The 19,714-nt window shown below is 41.6% G+C and overlaps 1 protein-coding gene across 2 annotated transcripts in view; it reads left to right on the forward strand.

The window, feature by feature from the left end:
- RNF144A (ring finger protein 144A) overlaps positions 1 to 19,714 on the forward strand; it is a 101,327-nt gene that overhangs the window by 36,201 nt on the left and 45,412 nt on the right. Inside the window, exons 1-2 of one of the 2 annotated variants that reach the window (XM_021716094.1) lie at positions 1,990 to 2,216; positions 18,477 to 18,622. In XM_021716094.1, the coding sequence (XP_021571769.1) occupies positions 2,198 to 2,216; positions 18,477 to 18,622 (165 nt within the window). In that variant the 5' untranslated portion in view covers positions 1,990 to 2,197. Of the gene's footprint in view, positions 1 to 1,989; positions 2,217 to 18,476; positions 18,623 to 19,714 lie in introns of those variants that run through there. The other variant, XM_008065125.2, reaches the window with a different exon arrangement.

Here is a 19,714-nt window from a genome sequence, read left to right on the forward strand (position 1 = left end):
TATTTATTATGACTTTCCTTGGTTTTCAGTTTTTTATTTTTTATATATATATATATATATATATAAAGGAACAGAAAATTGTTTTTCCTCGTTTCGATAAGAAATGATTGAGTGTGTGAGTGTGTATTTTTCCTTTCTTTGTTGTTGCTATACTAGGGAACATATGGTTTCAATGCTCACCTTCCATCTACCTAAATTAAATCATAAGGCCATTGGGTTAATACTGCAAAATATCATTTTATGGCACATACTTTTTTCATTTTTCTTTTATTGGTCTGATATTCCTTTTACAATATTGCATTTATGCACTTACAGCTTTTTAATATTATACGAAATGCTGTAATACACATTTTATGCCCCCCAACTTTTGTTCTATGGATGAATGCCTAGAAAAAGGGCTTCTTGAAAAGTGGCCCCTAGAAAAAGGGTTTCTTGGTCAAAGGATTTAAACATTTTAAAGTTCCTTGATAGATATTGCACATTGCCTCGCAAAAGTATTATTTCATTGCTTGTTACCATTAGCTATATGTATAAGTTTCTTCAAGACTGTAGACAAGTTATTACAATTTTTTAAATGTTCTGTCAGTCTTATAGGTGGAAAATAAGCCCTGTCATTCTTCACAAGAGTAATTCAGGGTGCAGAGCTTAGGATATGTGCCAAGATCACAGTGCTGGCGGAAGGCAGGCCCAGGGCTGGCAGCCAGGCCTCCTTGTTCCCAGGGATAGAGCACTGCACATGCTGTTTGAGTTCATCATATCAAAGTACAGGTGACTGGAAGTGGTTCTTTTGAACATTTTAACATAAGTATATGGGCCCTAAGTCAACACTGAGTATTCATTTTCAATGTTTAATGAGTATTTTTATTTCACTGCAGAGAAAATCACACCTTATTGCTAGCAGTTATTGAGACATCCACTCAGTAAATATTTACTTTACACATGTAATACATTATACCAAGTAGTTGATATTATGTGTGCATAAATGCTTCCTGTTACTAGGAAGTGTACAGTGCAGAAGAGGAGGTAAACCTTTTAATTCTGCTACAGGAGCTTTTCATTAGGCGATACATTTTAGAGTGTCTAATAAATTTTACTGACCAATTTTTATGGAGCACCTCCTCCTATGCTAGTCCTGTCAGAAATTCTTGGGATACAATAGTGAGCAAAGCAAATAAAAATTACTGCCCTCATGGTGTGTCTATTCTGGAAAGGGAAACAGAATGTAAATATAAGTAAAGCAGTAGGTAGTGCTAAGTCTGTTGTTTAAGGAGAAAATGAGAGCATAGAGTATGGTAAATGTCAGGAGAGAGTGGCTGGGGAGTTTGCATTTAATATGCATCACCCAGAAGTCATGGGAAGTATCCATTCCGGAGAGACCTGATGAAATAGTGTCTTGGGTGAGTATGTGGTCGACTGGGGAGTGCATGGATACTGTGTCACAGTCCCCTGCACCCATCTTCTCACAAGGCTGAGTAGACCAGAAGAGAAGAGGGAAGACTTGGGTATCTGCAGGGCGAGGCTGTCTGTGGTTCCACATAGCCCTGGAGGGCATGGGCCACCTTCTTTCTGGAATGTCAGGATGTTCTTGTGTCCAAGGCACAAGGACGAGGAATGTTGTTTGGATATGGTGGTTATATTGTTTTGGGTGCTGTAATTCTATACTAAGGACTGTCAAGTGGCCAAGGAGTTATACCCTTAAGAGTTCATAGTCCCATTAGACCCATTGTCATTTCAGTGAGGTCCTTGCCTAGAACAGACATCTAGTGACTATGTTTGTTCCTCATGACTGGGACCTCCAAGCTCAGAGCCCTCTTTCAGTGGTTTTAGGAGCAAAAACCCAAGTTCTAATGTGGAGCTGGAGAGAAGTATACCATACAGACTTGTGTTATTATAGGTACTCCCAGCAGGAATGTTTCCCGCCTTGAAGACTGGTCCCAGGTTGTTGCTAGGGTTTTCTTGGGAATAATTTGAAGTTGGCATCTCTGTTTCCCTTCAGGAAAGGTTGCATCAGTTTTTTTGAGGATGTTCAACTCCCTCAAGGTTGGGCTCTGAACAAAGCTCTGTACTCAGGAAACAAGCGAGCTGGCTCTGTTGTTGGATCCCTGACCCTGTTCATTCACGGACTTTCCTCCTCTTTCTGTGACTATTGTCTTTAAATGAAAGCTCTGTTTCTGCACCTGTGGGGATCATCACCACCATGTCAGAACTTATTTTGAGTAAGTTTTGTGGTCTATTTTTATATTTAGTAGAGTTTTATAGTGTTGTCCTGCAAAAGAATAAAGGGTGGTTATGGGACAAAAGGAGACGTGAAGGGTCCACAGTACTGTCGTGACCTCATTGCCCTACCTGACCTCTTGTCTGCCTCTTCCTCTCGTGAGCTCATCTGTACTTGAGTCTCCCTAGGTAAGGGCAGACAGGAGAGAGAATAGAACAGCCTTGGGTGTTTTCTGAGTGCATATTGGAGTATGAGTTCTAGAATAGTGGGCGAGGAGCTGTGCTGGGGGCTGGCACTTGTAGGACTGAGGGATGCTGGACAAAGACTTCTCTTCTGAATGGGTGGAACAGAGCTATAGTGGATCCTTAACATGTGGTCTTCGCTCCTGGCCAAGGACATACTGATCACCCAGCCTTCTTCACAGATAGGCTAGGAGATTCAAATGTGATAATACGACCCTCCCCACCCCCCCACCTCCCCCCCCCATTATTAGGTCAGGCAATCCCTCTCATTGGTTGTGAGTGTGAGGGAAAGCAGAAGAACTTTCCGTGTGATTATGATCAGGAAGGTTGAGCACTGGATTTATGTCTGCATCCTAGCCAACTAAATGGTCTACCATTGCCATCATTAAGCCAAAGGCCTTATTTAATAACTGGAGGACTCTATAATGAAAAAGACATTCTTCTGAGGTATGAAAAATTGTTGGCATTTATCTTCAGAGGATGACCTCTTTAGTATTTCTAAATGTGACACAGTTAGATTCACAATTACACCTTTGTGTGGAGGACCAGGAGTAATTGTTGTGAATGAGCCCTTCTGAACTCTATGGAAACCTCTAGAGCAGAGTGATGGGTGCGTGAAAAGAATGTAAGCTTTGGAAATCAAGAGACTTGAGTCCACATCCTGAAGGTGTCACTTCTTATCTTGGGACTTTAGGCAAATTGTGTATCCTTCTTAAACCTGTTCTTAATCTGTGAAATGAAGATAATTGAGTTAACTTCACGTGAATTGCAAAGTATAGTACGGAACAGAGAATACAGATGTTAGAAAACCTTGCATCTAATCATTAGTGTTTCACTGGATGCTATTTACTATTATTTGATCAGAAGATAGGTGTATGGGGAACTTCTTTATTTTGTCCAGGAAGGGAGAGTATGGCATCACATTTCCTTGGTTCCATGGTTGTTGAAGAAGAAGAATTTCCCTCTTTGCTGCAAGGAAGCAGGCATTACCCAATTGAGGCTAGTACTTTTTCCTACCTCTGAAACTAGACAGCAAAGGAAAGAATGAAATGTAGTTGTTTTTTTTTTGAATAGGCTTTTTAAACAGTTGGATGATAATCCAACTCCACTGATGGAGCTTACATTTTTGAGGGGGAGGAAAACAAATAAAAAGTCCACATCTAGTATGTCAAGAATAGCTGTGGAGTAAAATGAAGAGAGGCAGAGGAGAGAGTGTGATGGGGTGTTAGCTATTTATGTAGCTATCAGATGATTGAAAAAGTGGGTGATATAATGGATCCTGGGCCAGTGTGCTTTGGAAAATGTAAAGATTGGTGGCATTATTATGGCAGTTGCCATACTGCTGCACTGACAGAGGGATTTTGTTAGGATGTTTTCTCGAAAGAGGAACCTTTTAATCATTTTCAGACATTTATCACATTAGAAAATAGTTGATGCCCTGTGAAATAGAATGCCCTGTAATTTCTGTCCTACAATGGCACAGCAGGCTCATTAGTGACTCCAAGTTAGCTCTGGCTATACCCAAAGGTAGAAATGAGATAACCTTGGAAATATTTTGTCATATACGTATTACAGTTTCCAGATCAGTGAGTACCTAGGGTGTTCTTCAGTGAGATTTGCTTACTTTCCCATGTTTGTCCTGTTGGATGTCAGACGTTGCTGCTTCCAACTCTAAAGACACCATCTCAGTTACCACGTGGATTTACTGTTTGCATGTCTTCTTCCAAGTGTGAGCTGCTTGGCATCCTTCGAGTGGTAGAAGGGGAATTTAAGGGCTTCTGTTTTCTATAAGAAATCTGGATGCTGAGTGTGTGTGCTCTCAGTCCTCTCCTGGCTCCAGGCTGTGGTCCTTCTAGAACAACCCCTAGGGGTCTGCAGGGCCCTGTGAGCTCTATGAACTGGGTGCTAAGAGGAGGAAATGCAGAGGCGTCCAGCAGCATTTACATCTGTCTGAATAAGCTGGCAGCAGGGTTTACAGTTAGCATCGCACTCTGGCCATCCTAAGTCACTGAATGGAGGCAGAGATGAAACCCAAATCTCTAATTGTTTCTCTTCTTTCTTTCTGATGGCAGAAGATGCTAGAGGGCTACTTATTGTCGTGCAGATTTTAATAGAGTTTTCAGGATGCAGATGGCACTAGTCCTTTGCTTCAGTCCTGACCTCTCACCCACTTTCCAGGAGGATTTCTGGCAGGAATCTCTTGACTGTTTCTAAGCCTTGTTCCGGAATCTTCCTCTGAGCCCCACCCCCATGTCTGTCTACTTCCCAGGAAAGGAGAGACTGAGGCTCAGAGGTTCACTGATGTTCCTGAAGCCATATGGGCAAATTGTGATGACCCAACTGATGCTACTGTAGACAGACCTGCTCCTCTCCAGTTGTCTCAGGAGGGCACCTCTTTCCTTCTGCCTACATAGGGCCTTGGCACTACCCTTGACTCCTATCTTTCTCCCACACCCATCCCCAAACTGTCAGCATTTTGAGCAGCTCCTCCTTGTCCGTGTGGGACACGACACCCCCCGACCCCACTGGGTGGTTGTGATCACCTCCCAGTCAGACCAGCCTTTCGGTCACTGGACTCTTTGTCCCCTGGTGTGTCAGGCCATCCATGCACAACCTCAGCCCCAGATCCCCCTTATTGCTTAATTTTTCTTCTGAGCTCACGTTGCTAGCTAACCAGCTGTATGTTTTTTTCCTGTCTCCCCACTGGAGTGTAAGTTTGTTGAGGGTGAGAATTAATGGAATAACTGTCTATTCTGGTCACTTCACATTTCCAGCAACAAGAGCACTAGCTGGGACCATGTTCTCCATCACTTCTGTTTCTTTAATTACTGGAAGGTGGTCTTTGTTTTTTATTGTAACATGTAGGAATTCAGTAACTCTTTTAGTTTAACTCAGCTTTATTCATCTTAATAACACCGATTACATCAGGAAAATAGGACTGCATCAGCATTATGTACATTTGTTCAGGTGTACAGATTTTGAATGTTCCTGAACTCCTGGACTTAATGTGGTCCTAACATGCAAAGCTGGGATTGTTTTCCTCTTTTTGTCGTTGCAAACCCTCATGGAGTCCACTTGCTCATTATACTTGGTTTTGTCTCTGGAGAGTCTACCAGATATTTTTACCTCCCTCATTGGGAGCATAAATCAACTGTTATCACTCCCACAGAGTTTATTGTATCAGTGTGTTCCTCTTTTTTCAGTGTTCTCATTCTCTCATCTGCTCCCTGTCCAGTTATTAGAAAGCAAAGACACAATCAAAATAAACTTCATATATGAAATTCTAAACTTGGCCCAATAGGAAATCTGCTGTATGTATTTGGAAGCCACATGTTTTACCGAATTTTTTTTTTTTTTGGGCGGGGAGCTGTCAAGTTAAAGCGACGGTCTAATACTAATCAATTAAAGGGTGATTCCACTGACTCCTCAGAGTTTCTTTGAAGATTCCTTCTATTTTGTGCCTTTTATTTCATCCATTTTCCTTCACGATGAGAGATCTTCAAAGGCAAGTACTTTAACTAGGGAAAAAGGACTTTATTATTATTAGAAGATGCTCCATTGGTAGTTGACTTTTGCAATCCTGTGTCTAGAACAGTGTTTAGAAACTTCTAGAAACCTAATGCCAATTTGCTAAATAACTGATAATGAGTAATTGGAAAAATTGGGGGCTTGTAAACATAGGAATAAAAGATAAGAGGGACCTCTGGATGTGGAATTTTAGGTGAGTTCTTAGGAAAGGGGGCTATGGAAGGTTTCGGTGATTTAACGCAGTGATCCCCAACATTTTTGGCATCAGGGACCAGTTTCATGGAAGACAGTTTTTCCACACACCGGGGTAGAGGAGGGGTAGAAGGGAGATGGTTTGGGGATGATTCAAGTGCATTGCATTTATTATGCACTTTATTTCTATTATCATTACATTGTAATATATTATAAAATAATTTTACAATTCACCATAATGCAGAATGAGTGGGAGGTCCTGAGCTTGTCTTCCCACAATTAAATGGTCCCATCTGGGGGAGATGGGAGATAGTGACCCCTGATTTGTGTTGCTTATGTTCAGTCTACTCTGTAATCTTTTTTTTTTTTTTTTTTTTGAGTTGGAGTCTCACTCTGTCACCCAGGCCAGAATGTAGAGTCACGCTCACGGCCACCGCAGCCTTGACCTGCTGGGTTCAGGCGATTTCTGCCTCAGCCTTCCAAGTAGCTGGAACTACAGGCACACACCACCACGCCCGGCTAATTTTTTGATTTATTGTAGAGATGAGTCTCATCAAATTGCCTGGACTGGTCTTGAGCCTGTGGGCTTAGGCAATCCTCTCACCTCGGCCTCCCAAAGTGCTGGGATTATAGGTGTGAGCCACTGCGCCTGACCAACTCTGTAATCTTGTTTTGGTTGCTGTCACTACAGAAAACCCTGCTTCACAGAGATAGGATATCGGAAATGGAAGCGGGCTTTTCAGTGCTGATTTGACAGGGAACACAGCTCAGGCAGTAATGCAAGTGATGGGAGCAGTTGTGAACACAGATGAAGCTTCTCTTACTTACTGGCTTGCCGCTCACCTCCTGCTATGGAGCCCGGTTCTTACCAGGCCACAGACTGTACTTGTCTGTGGCCCAGGGGTGGGGGACCCCTGACTTAATGGACAAAGCACAACTCAGAGCCACAGGTGCAGCATGAACTCTAAAATGAGTCTGTGTTAATGGGGCTTTACAATTTGAAAGGCTGTTTTGTCACTACCTCACTTTGAGACCCATCCTTCTGCTTATGAGGATGAGACTTCTCACTGATGAGATGAGTCGCATGTTTCAGGTGGGCAGGAAGAGTGAAGGTTTTACGAGCTTAGAGAAAGTCACCACTTAAAGGAATCTGAAAGCCAGCTCTCACAGCCAGTGCCCTTGGGTTGCAGACGTTGCAGAAGAGGCCACTGGTCGGTGAAGGTACAGTGACAACCTCAGGCCATATAGTCATTCTTCCCCAAAGCTAGGAATAAAACTCAGTTCTTCTGAATCTTTATGGAGGCCTATTTCCAACCGATTTCCTCCTCCCTACTCCATTACCACCATTCCATCCTCTTCCATTAACTCAAAGGATTGACAAGTTCCAAACCCAGAAAGTTCCCAGGCTTGTTGCCTAGCAACGAAAATTGTTTGGGGCCTCGAAGGAAATAGCCATTGTGCCTGGCTTCTGGGTTGCCCCCCCAGGCTGCGCTGGCAGAAGGCCTGTTTCTAAACCTCCCTTGCCATCAACAAGTACTGACCTGAAGAAGCAGAAGAAACTGCAGATGGCCATATAAACCATTCCCCCTTGTCTCACAAATCGTTCTTTGTTTAACAGAATGTGATTAAGATCAATTCAGAATAGAGAACCGGGTGGTCCACTGCTTTGCAAGGTTTATCATAAATGTCCATATATTCTGCTTTCTTTCTCTTTGTGTTCTTATCTGAGAGAGAGAGTCTCTATGAGAGAGATTATGTCTCTGGCAAGGTTTCATATTAATACATTAAGGGTAACTCATTATCTCAGATAGAAAGAAATGGGGTTGGATGAGGGCGATGTCGCTATGACTTCTTAGCAAATCCCTAAACTACTCAGAGTGAGGAAATTGCCTCTAAAAGGAAGAATGGATGATCCAAAGATCCCCTTCATCTTTAAAATTTAATGAGTTGATGTTTGATTTTTAAAGTGTTGCTCTCTGGTAGCTGAAGTGCAATGTTTATCTGGGCAAATAAATTGGAGTTGAAATAATAGGCCCTTTGTGTCTTCCCCTGCATCTCATTCTTGGACAGGGGTCAGAAACCGTGACTGTGTCTGGGCCCTCTGTGGGAAGCAGCCCACAATGTTGAAACTACCGAGAACTTTTAAGCTTGTATGTGGAGTATTTTATCAGAGCTCAGGGGAAGGGTTGCTTCAACTGTTTTGGTCTTAGAAATGAAAGACAGAGCTTCCTGCCATGAATGGCAATTGTTTCTCACGCCAGGCAGCCTGCAAGAGAGGCTGCTTCCAGAATCTAGTCTGCAGATCTGCTGAGGCTAGGGAGGAAGTGTCTCGGGGGCCAGGCCCCTAGTGATGTTAGATGTTTCTCTGAGGTCATTTTCAGCATGATTTTTGTCTTGTGAGTGTGGGTGTCCCTCTTAGATCACATCCTATGCAGTGGCCAGGAACCCTGGGAACCTGATGCATAAATCCTCTGGCCTCTGGCCAGATTTCTGTCTCTGTGTCCCTGCTGTGAAATGTGCAGACTTAAGAATATTCTGATTGATGGGACGGAGGGAGAAGCATAGGGCTTTGAGCAGAGGTGTGCCTGCCCTATGAAAGGAAATGGTTCTGTTTAAATAGACTCTCTGCTCAACTACCCTGTGTATTTCAGTGTCCAATTTTTGATGCTGTTTTCTGTAGTCAAGGTGCTCCAAGTGACTGGCCCTCCTCTCTCACCTCAGCAAGTAAACGTACAAAGCACCCACAACTTCCACTTAATTCCAGTCTGTGGCTGTTTTTTCCAGTAAATCTGTCACCACGTGACCCTATGCAAACCGGCAGCTCAGACAAGCGGGCACTCTTCCTCCAGTCCATGGGTCTTCCTAAATTTACGAATTTTGTCTGCTCTTCCCTATACCCCTGCAAAATCTGGATTTAGGGAAGCTTGTTATAGTGAAATGACTAAGAGCGGTTTCTTCCTTTTTTTTTCTTGCAGAACCTTAATAATGCACAGTAGTACTTGAGACAGTGTTTTATGGCCCTTAAGCCCCACTGTATACCCTTCTTGGATTGTGGCTGTATTCATTAGCACACTGAAAGCCATAAAGTTTAAAATGGTTAAAAATAGCAAACAAATTTGTTCACCTGTGTTCAGCCTAGTGCTTCTCATATTTTTAGTGTCACCCTTAATAATACTTTTTGGGAAAAACTCTGGCTTAAAATATTATTCTTTCCAGTTGAATCTGCACTTCAGTGGGCTTATTTGGGTTTCAATGAAAACAAAGGGGGTCTTTTGTTGTTGTTGTTTTCTTTAATAACCTTTTAGTTTAGGGCAGTTTAGATTTAGATTTAGAGATTTATTTTTATTTATTTTTATTTGTATTTTAAATTTAGAGGGTACACATGTATACTCATTACATGGAAATATTGTATAGTGGCAGGGATTGGGTCTCAGGTGCAGATGTGTTTTTAGATGGGCAGATCTGGATTTAGATTGAGAAAAATGACACTGGTAGTAGAGAATTACCATATACCCTGTACTGTTTCCTCTATTAACATCTTGCATTAGTATTTGTCACAACGATTGGCTTAACACTATTACATGCTTATTAGCTTAAGTACACACTTTTTTCTGACTTCTTTAGTTTTCTTTTTTTTTTCTTTTTTTCCAGTATCCCACTTTTCATTTAGGGGTCTTGTCTCCTCAGGATCCTTTAGACTACTACAGTTTTTCAGACTTCTGTTGTTTTTGAAGATCTTGATAGTTTTGGGTTATGTGTTTTGTAGAATAATCTTGAATTGGGATTTATGAGATGTTTTGCTCATAAGAAGACTAGGGCTATGGGTTCTGGGAGCAAGACCACAGAGGTGGAATGTCATTGGTATCAACATCCTGTCAAGGGTGAGTGATCACTATCAGTGCTACCCATGTAAGTGATTACTCCTGATGTTGACAGTGATCACCTGAGGTAGTGTTTGTCAGGTTTCTCCACTGGAAAGTTCCTTTCTTTTACCCCTGTCCAAGCTGCACTCTTTGCAAGGAAGTCACTCTTTAGCCCACTCCTGAGTCAGCAGTCAGTCTCCACCTTCTTGAGGGTAGAATGTCTACAAAAATTACATGGAATTTTTCTGCAGGAGAAAAATCTGTGTCTTTCCTCCCTCGTGTATTTACATCAGCATGGGCTCATGGATATTCATTTTATATTCTGGGTTATAATTCATGCTACTTTGTTGCTCTCTTATTTTTTAGCTATAATCATTGGGGGCTCTTCCTGTTGGCTCCAGTATTGCTTTGACATACCCCCCGTTAATGTGGTTGTTTTCTTTAGTTTGTTTTGAGCATTTCCTTACTTTGTAGCACAACAAGCTCATCTCGAATCTGCTGCCCCAGTCCTAGAATCAGCCATTTGTTCAGTGAGTCCTAGTTTCTGTAATTGGAACATTGCATTAGAAACCAAGATCTGGGCACTAGATATGCTTGTTGCACACTGGTGTGTCATTGCTTCTTTGCCTTCTCAGCTAATAGAGCAAAGAAATGTGTGTATTTATACTAATGGCATGTGCACACATGAATATTCCTATATGTAACTGTCTGTATCTGTATTAAGCTAAACATGAGTTCATACCGATGGGTCAAACTCTATTCATACCGATGGGTCAAACTCTATTCCGTGTCCTCCCTTGCTTATCTGGAACCTCCTACTCCAACAGTGAGAAGCCTGGATCCCACCCTCTACCATCCCTTGACTTATTTGTTCCATTCCAGTACAATGGGGTGGTGGTTTCAGAATTGTTAGTCCAGACCCGCAGCAGACAGCCTCATCACCTAGAGTGCAATTCCCATGAACAGTCCTTTTTGCCTTTATTCTTACAGCTCACTCATCCCTAGACTCACTCTGGTCAGCACCTTTCCTCCCAACCCTTCTGCAAGACTGTCACACATTTGGAATGTGGGTAGGATCTATTGTCACAGTCTGTATTCCATCCTGCCATGCCTCTGACCTCTTCTATTTTTCAAAAATTCATGTGCATTAAGGTTAACTCTTTGTGCTATAAAGTTTTGTTTTATGGGTTTTGGTAAATGCATAATATCTATCATGTATCTATAATTACAGTATCATACAGAATAGCTTCATTGCCCTAAAAATCCCCTGCACTTCACCAGTTCAAGCTTCCTCTATTCCCCCAGTGCCCCCTGCCCCTGGTGTCCATGGATCTGTTTACTCACTATGGTTTTGACTTTTCCAGAATGTCATATAATTGGAATCATGCAGTAGGTACCCTTTTGTATTTAAAAAAAAAAAAAGACTTTATTTTTTAAAGCTGTTTTACAAGAGGGGAACCCCCCCCAAAACTGGAATAACTTTTTGATGGGTAGGCCCCTTGTAGTACAGGCTTCCCTCACTAGGCAAGTGTTCTAGGAACCCATCAGCATCAGTGTACCAACTAGTATTGGTGTGAGAGGCTGTGTTTGGCATCAGTACATTTGTTTTTTCTTTGTTTGAGATTCTTTCAATGCATTTGCCCATTTCATGATGGATGATTTATGAGCGTACCTGCCCACAACATGATGAATGTTCAGCAGTTTTGGGCCAAAAAATGTGGCATGTCCCCTGTGCCCAACCCTCCCTATTCACCTGGTCTTGCCCTGAGTGGTCTTTTTTTTGTTTTGCTGGTTGAAAAAGTCCTTAAAGGGAAACATTTTCAGATGTAGAAGAGGTGAAACAAAAAATGGCAGAAGTACTAAAAGGCATCAAAATTGACAAGTTCAAAAACTGTTTTGAGCAGTGGAAAAAGCATCTTGATAGATATATTGCATCAGAGTGTACTTTGAAGGTAATTGACGTTTAAACATGTAAGAATAAACACACAATGATTTACACTAATGAATATACACTAATATACAGCCTTCTCACCTAAAGTCTTCAGTTTTACTATGTTAGTCAGTTTGAGTTGCCATAACAAAATACCATCGACTGGATGGCTTAAACAACAAACATTTATTTTCTTACAATTCTGGAGCCTGGAAGTCCAAGATCAGGGTACCAGTATGGTGGGGTTCTGGTGAAGACTCTCTTCCTGGCTTGCAGAGGCTGCCTCCTAGTTAAGTTCTCACATGGCCAAGAAAGAGCTATAGATTTCTCTCTCTCTCTCTCTCTCTCTCTCTCTCTCTCTCTCTCTGTATGTCTCTTCCTCCCCTCATAGGGCCACAAATTCTAATGGTTTAAGGTCCCACCCTTATGGTCTCATTTAATCTGATTTCCCTCAAAAAGACCCTGTCTCCAGATATAGTCACATTACAGGTTAAGGCTTCAACATATGAATTTGGGTGTGGATACAGTTCAATTCATAGTTTACATTGGAGTTCACTCTTGGTGTTGCAAAGTCTGTGGATTTTTACAGGTGTATAATGACCTGTATCCACCATTATACTACCACAATGAATAGTTTCATGAGTAGGTTAAATATTCTCTGTGCTTTGCCTTTTCATCCTGATTCACCCTGCTCTCACCTCAGTCCCTGGCAACCACTAATCTTTTTACCATCTGCATAATTTTGCCTTTTCCAGAATGTCATATGGTTGGATCATCCATTGTAGCTTTTTCAAATTGGCTTATTTCATGCAGTAATCGGCATTTAAGGTCCCTCCGTGGCTCTTCATGGCTTTTTAGCTCATTTCTTTTCAGCACCAAATAACATTTCATTATCTGGATGTGCCACAGTTTATTTGTCCATTCACCTACTGAAGGACGTCTTAGTTGCTTCCAAGTTTTGGTAGTTGTGAAGAGCTGCTGTAAGCATCCACCTGCAGGTTTTCTTGTGACAATAAGTTTTTAAATTCGTTGGGTAAATACCCAAGAATGTGACTGCTGGAAATAGTTACATTTTTACTATTGCTTGGGAGGAGGTAATATCTAAGCACTTCCCTAAAGACTCATGAAACCATGCACTTGGATAAGTCAGCTGTTCTTCAGCCAACTTTCTACTCAACTACCATTATCTTATTTCTCTTGTGGCTGACAGCTCCATATTATGAAAATGTAGCTTTCGCCAGCTACTGCCAATCTGCAGGTGCTTAAGCTAGGCATGGAAAGCTCAAAGGCAAAACTGAAATTGCTTTGTCTTATATCTCTACAAATCCGAATGGCTTCATCTCATTTAGTCAACAAGGATATAGAAAGAAGACCTAGTACAGTAAATAACTATGTCTTAGAGTCATACAGTCTGCTACTCAGTAGCCTGTGTGTTTGTAGGTTATCCTTATCCTCTCTGAGCCTTGATTTACTCATCAGTAAAGTTGGAATAACAGCAAACAATCAAAGTCTCAAAATCATTGTGCAGATAAATAAATGAATTAGTGTCTGAAAGTGATTAACGCACTTCCTGATGCTCATTAAACAGTCAGCGTACATACACTAACGCATGGTAGACCTCAAAAGCCACTTACCCAGAGTAAAGGAAAGTTAATATGATGCTCAAGCCCAGTGCCTGGTAGACACAGGCAGTTGAGTTTTGGTAGTGTTGAGAAGCAGTGCATTTGGTGGGCCTAAGCCCACATGGACTTTGGAGTTGGGTGGATGCAGGTGGGAAATACTACTAAGTGGGATGACACAGACCAGTGGTCCTTATACTTCATTATGACTTAGAATCTCCTTGAAAATGCAGATTGCTATGCCTCCCCATAGTTTCTGATTTGGTAGGTCTGGATTGGAGCCCAAGAAATTACGTATCAGCAAGTTCTCAGATGCTGCTACTCCAGAGAGCACAGTTTGAAAATCACTGATAGACTACACACAGCAGAGATCAGAGAAAGGGGAGATGGCTAAGGGGCTTAGAGAATCAGGAAAGATGTCACAGAGCACCAGGGACTGATGCTGGGCATGGGAAGTTGGTGGGATTTGGAGAAGTGGTGACCAAGAGGAAGGGAGTTAGGCTGGGGAAGAAACATGGCTGTGACCCTCCAACTATAGGACAGCAGGGGCTTACTGGAGGAAGTCATGAGAGTAAGACATGGATAATGACTGGCTGTCAACTGCTTTCTCTTCCCTGGGTTTGCTTTGAAGGGGTAAAAGTGGGAAATCTAGGAACTCACAATGGTCCATAGCCTTTGAGCCCAGAGATGGGATGGTTATGGTTAAATAACCACATTTGACCTTCTATTTCTGAATCTCTCTCTCAATGGACTATGTTCTCTTCCAGTTCTTTCTCATACTTGTATCCATATCTCTTCCATCACAATGTACAACTCTTTGCATAACCTCAAGCAGGCTTAATAAGTAACTTGCCTTATAAACATTTTAAATTACTTAAATTGAATAATATTTCTAACTGACAGATATTCTTAATACAATTGGCTGTTTCATATGACTTGACATTTGCATTAGGAAAACAAAGACCGTGTTTTCTTTTATTGTGCATTGTGATTCTGTCAGCAAATTCCGATTATAAGTTTGCAGCTGTTCAATGTTTGCAAAATCATATTAAGGCCATCTTGTGTGTAGGGAACATCTGTGATGGATTTAGACAATATAGTTCTTTTTTTTTTGTATAATATGTCCTGTGGTTGCCATCGCCATTTAAATTATATTTTTGAATACAATTCAAGAGACTGTGTGCTCTGTACAGGGTAAAGAATACTGATGTGGTACTCAAAAGGGAGTGTAACCTACTTCATGTCTAGCTTGTGGGGCTGGGGGCAAATGGAAGGAGGGCTATGGGCTAACCTGTGCCTACGACAGAAGAAGCCACTGGGGTTCAAGAAGGAATCATGCTCTGGGAAGAAAGGAAGCCAGACAGGTCAAGCCCTGTAAGCGGTCCCAAGGGTCACATGAGAGAGGCTGTAAACAGGAAAAAGAGCCCAGCTCAGAAACTGGAAAAAGAGACAATGGTCTTGGGAGCCAGCAAGGTGGGATAGGGCAGTGGTTGAGGATAGGGACTTGTAAATAGGTTATAGGACAGGAAACTGTTAATGTGATGTTGCCCTGTCTAGGACTTGTGGCAAGGGTGAGGGGATTCAAGGACCTTATGTGGAACTGGTTGAGCCCTAGAATACTGTCATTCTGTAATACATTCTTGGGTGATGTCCAGTCTTGAACCATACGGCATAACTGCTGATAAAGCCCGAGGGAGGCTTTGGGAGGTTTTGGTGATTGCTTCTTCCAAAAATTTTGGCTGTAGGATTGGATTTTCTAAAAGACCAATTATGTCACATCACACATCCGTTCAACAACTTTTCTTCTTCATTTAGTCTCTTTAGGTTAATGTCCAAGCTTGCTAACCTGGCCTACAACAATGTCTGCCATGTACCAAACTTGTAATGTCCCCCAGGAACTTCAAGTGTATTGCTTCTCATTCTTCCCAAGTCTGCGTGGGAGGTGATGGTATATAGATTTTTTTTTATTTTAATGATGTGGCACAATTCAGGGTTAGGTATACAAATGTTCACTATGCACATAACCTTGTTGATAAGGTGTGCTACCCCCACCTATTCCTGCAGATTCCCACTACTGCCAATCCTTTTCTTATAGTATTATGATAATTGTTCAAGGTTCACTTATAAGTGATTCTCAGTTCTTTGTTTCTGTGATAGGTCACTCAGTATTATATACTCTAAGTCCATCCCAGTTGCTGTGAAGTTCATAACTTTGTCCCTTTTTTTTGCCGCTTAATATTCTGTTGTGTATATGTACCACATTTTTTTAAAATCCAGTTCTCTTTTGATAGGTATGGGTAGCATGGTTGGTTCCATGTTTTTGCTATTGTGAACAATGTTACGATAAATATATGTGTGCAGGTATCTTTTTCATGAAGTGATTTGAGTTCCTCTGGGTATATTCCCAGTAAGGGAATTGTGGGGTCATATGGAAGGTTGATTTTTTAGATCTTTTAGGAATCACCAAACTTTTTTCCACAGAGGTTGTATTAGTTTATACTTCCACCAATAGTGTAGAAGTGTTCCCTTTCCGCCACGTCCTCTCCATCATCTGTTTTTTAAGTTGGCATATAGATTTACAAAGAGAAAAAAACAACAAATAAAGTTTAAAGTTAAATAATTCCTCTAAAATCATATAACCAAGTGGCAAAAAGAAAAATTTGAACCAAACTCTTTATCCTAAAACTTTTGCTACAGTGCTCTATGGAACTTGGACCCTGTACTTTGTCAACATTTTCAACAATAATCTATCCCCTAATCTCTAGGTTGGAGAAGCCAGTGAGCAGTCTGCTGCTCCTTTGGGACGTTTCCAGCCTTGCATGATTTCTGAGCCCATCCTAAGCCTCAGTGCCTTGGGTTGAGGTTGGTGATCCCTGTTAGGACCAGGTGAAATTCTCATTCAAACATAATTATCATTTTGCACAGTGTACTTTAACAAATGCTACTTGAAAGAAAAATTAAGGATTAAAACAGGAAAAATATGGAGAGAAATAGAAGAAGAAAATCATGGCTCATAATCTCAGAACCCAGAAAACCCTTGTGACATTTAACGTAACAACAATGGGGAGGAAAGAAGCTTTGACCTTAGTACCGCCTGTATCCCCAGAGAACTGAGTGACACCTAGAATCATCTAAGTCTTCTGGACCTATCAGCTTTAAGTCAAATTCTAGTGCTTGTTTAATTTATCTTGAAAGTGCTAGCCAGTCCAAAATCACTTGAATTTAAGTCAAAGAGTTCTTTTGTAAAAATGGAAAATACACTTATTTTAGACTAAATGACTCATAGACAGCCACTGCCCTGGGGAGAGGCCCACCCATCCTGCTGTTCACTTCTGCCCTATCGGTGATTACCTGTCCTGTCTCTCAATGCAGATTTCAGGTCACCTTCAGTCATTTCCCTCACTGGTTTGAGTGCTCGTGTTCAGGGTCTCCTCTCTTCATCTGTCACATTTCTACTCCCCATATTCCTTTTCATGTGTCATCACTATATCTGCTGGGTGAGTTTTCCGGATTGTGCCGCTCCCTGAGTTACACATATTGTCTCGCCTCTGGGGTGCTCTGTGTAGAATTTGGCAAGTGCTTTGCCCTATTTTATCAGTGACACTCAGTGAACTACAACTAACAAAACTTGAGAAAGTGATACAATCTAAAAGAAAAAAATAAAAATAAATTGCCATGGCAGTTCCTTAACCCTAGGAATAACCTGTAGAAATGATGCTTAGCTCCAAACATTTCAGCGTCATCAGATTCTTTTTCACAGACTGATAAACTACAGCTAAACTGGACATCACAGGAGAAAGTGGGAGAAGGGTTTGTGTTGATCATTTACTGTGTGTAGCATGCCCTTTATAGGCTCTCTCTCAATTCTCACAATACCTGTGAGGAGGGATCGTCATCCCCAATACAGATGAGCAAATGGAGGCTAGTAGTGGTTAAATAACTGTTGGTTATAGGCAGAGGAAGTTTGGATATGTAGTTCTGTCTGATCACAAAGCAGAGTTGGTTCTGCTCCTACTATGTGGCCTCTGTACCCTGTCTTCTGGTGAAAGACGTTAGGATGTTTCTTCCTTCTGTTTTGATGTCTGCACCATTTTCATCTGCGGGAAATGTGACCTCACTCAAAACTCAAGCCTACCAAACTCTTCTGTCCTGATTCTTCTACCCAGGCTTGTTCTCATTTTAACTAAGTGTCTTTAACACTGTAGAGCATAATACAAGCAATAACTATTCTAACAAAAACGTCTCTTCCATGATTGCTAAGGTTTTGCCCTCCTGGGCTAGTAGCTTGGTTGAGAGGTATCTTACGAAATGCATATTGGGGGAGGGAGGGAAGGAGGGGGATGTGGGTTAGTCCTTTGCCATTCTGAGGGTAGATTTGAAAGTTACTATCAAAATGGTAAAGGAACCACCCACAGACCCGGGCCAAGGATCCTGGTTAAAACTTCTCAGAAAGCCAGGCTTGGTGACTCAGCCTGTAATCCCGTGCCTGAAGTGAGTGGATTGCCTGAGCCTGAGCAACTTGGTGAGACCTCATCTCTACAATAAATCAAAATGAGCGGGGCGTGGTAGCGCATGCCTGTAGTTCCAGCTACTTGGAAGACTGAGGCAGAAGGATCGCCGGAGCCCAGCCGGTCGAGGCTGCGGTGGCCGGGAGCAGCCACTGCACTCCAGTCTGGGTGAGAGAGTGAGACTCCAACTCAAAACAAAACAAAACAAAACAAAAACTCAGAGTATTCAAATGAATTTGCCCAAAACCCCAGGCACCATCAACCTTCAGTTTTCCACCTCGCTGGGCCCCAGCCATAGCCAGGCGGCGTGACACCTGCCATAGGTCTGGGGGAGGCCAGAGATGGGAAGATCTGACCATCTGTGCTTCTCTCTTTTCAGACTGCTCTGCGATGACCACAGCAAGGTACCGGCCCACTTGGGACCTGGCCCTTGACCCACTGGTGTCTTGTAAGCTCTGCCTTGGGGAGTATCCAGTGGAGCAGATGACGACTATAGCCCAGTGCCAGTGCATCTTCTGTACTCTGGTAGGTCTTGTGGATAAAATATATGTTAAAAATAATTTCAGGATGAGCTTTCTGCTTGTGTTTTCAGAGCTACCAAGCAACCTTTGGACAGACAAATTTTGCCTGATGCTGAAATCTTCTTGTTGAGGCCTTCACACAGTTCTTAGAAGAATTCTTCTGTAAATCAGGCAGGCTCTCAAAGCAGATTTCTGTCACGGTTACTTGTGGTACAAAACCAATCACTTAAATAGAATTTTAGAAGCAGGTGACAAAATTTAAAGAATTTATCATAGCACATGTTCTCCTTGCTAGACAGGAAAAGCTTTTTCACTTCGTTTAAAATTTAATTTAATAATCACATGCCTGAGATTATAACAGTGCTAACCTAGTAACCATGTGTAGGTGGCATCGTGTTATTAGTGTAATCTTTCACTGGTTTAGTGCTAAACTAGAATGTAGACACCTTTAAATCACATTTAAATTTTCTTAAAAAGTAGCCAACATTCCTTTGGGACCAAAAGATCCTTTGGGGCTTAATGAATATGGAAGCTACCAACTCAAGAAGTTTGGAGTTTGGGTCAAATTCAAGTCCCAAATTTTATCCATGAGAAAAGAAAAATGAGTGTGTAAGATTAACTTTCAGTTAATCTCATTGAATTTGACTTGGTTTTTCTTCCCAATCAAGGAGTTGGAAAATAAAAAAAAGTGAGCTCATAGAAGCAGAGAGCAGGATGGTGGTTATCAAGGGTTTGGTGCAAATGGAAACATGCGGGCCGAAAGGCAATAGAGTTGCTTTGATGCAGGATGAATAAATTCTAGAGACCTGATGTACAGCTTGATGGCTAAAGTTTATAATAATGTCCATTTGAAATTTGCCATGAAGGTAGATCTTAAGTGTCTCACCACACACACACCATAAACACACACACACAATTGGTAACTGTATAAGGCAATGGATTCTTAATCAACTTGATTGCATTAATTAATTTATGGTATATATGTATATCAAAACATGTGCATCTTAAATATATCATTTTAACTTGCCAATTATACCTCAATAAGGCTGAAAAATAAAATACCACATATATCATTTTTTAAAAAGTCCAGAAAACA

The sequence above is a fragment of the Carlito syrichta genome, unplaced genomic scaffold (assembly GCF_000164805.1).
Source record: "Carlito syrichta isolate Samal-C Ts95f unplaced genomic scaffold, Tarsius_syrichta-2.0.1 Scaffold308159, whole genome shotgun sequence".
Lineage (NCBI taxonomy): Eukaryota > Metazoa > Chordata > Mammalia > Primates > Tarsiidae > Carlito > Carlito syrichta.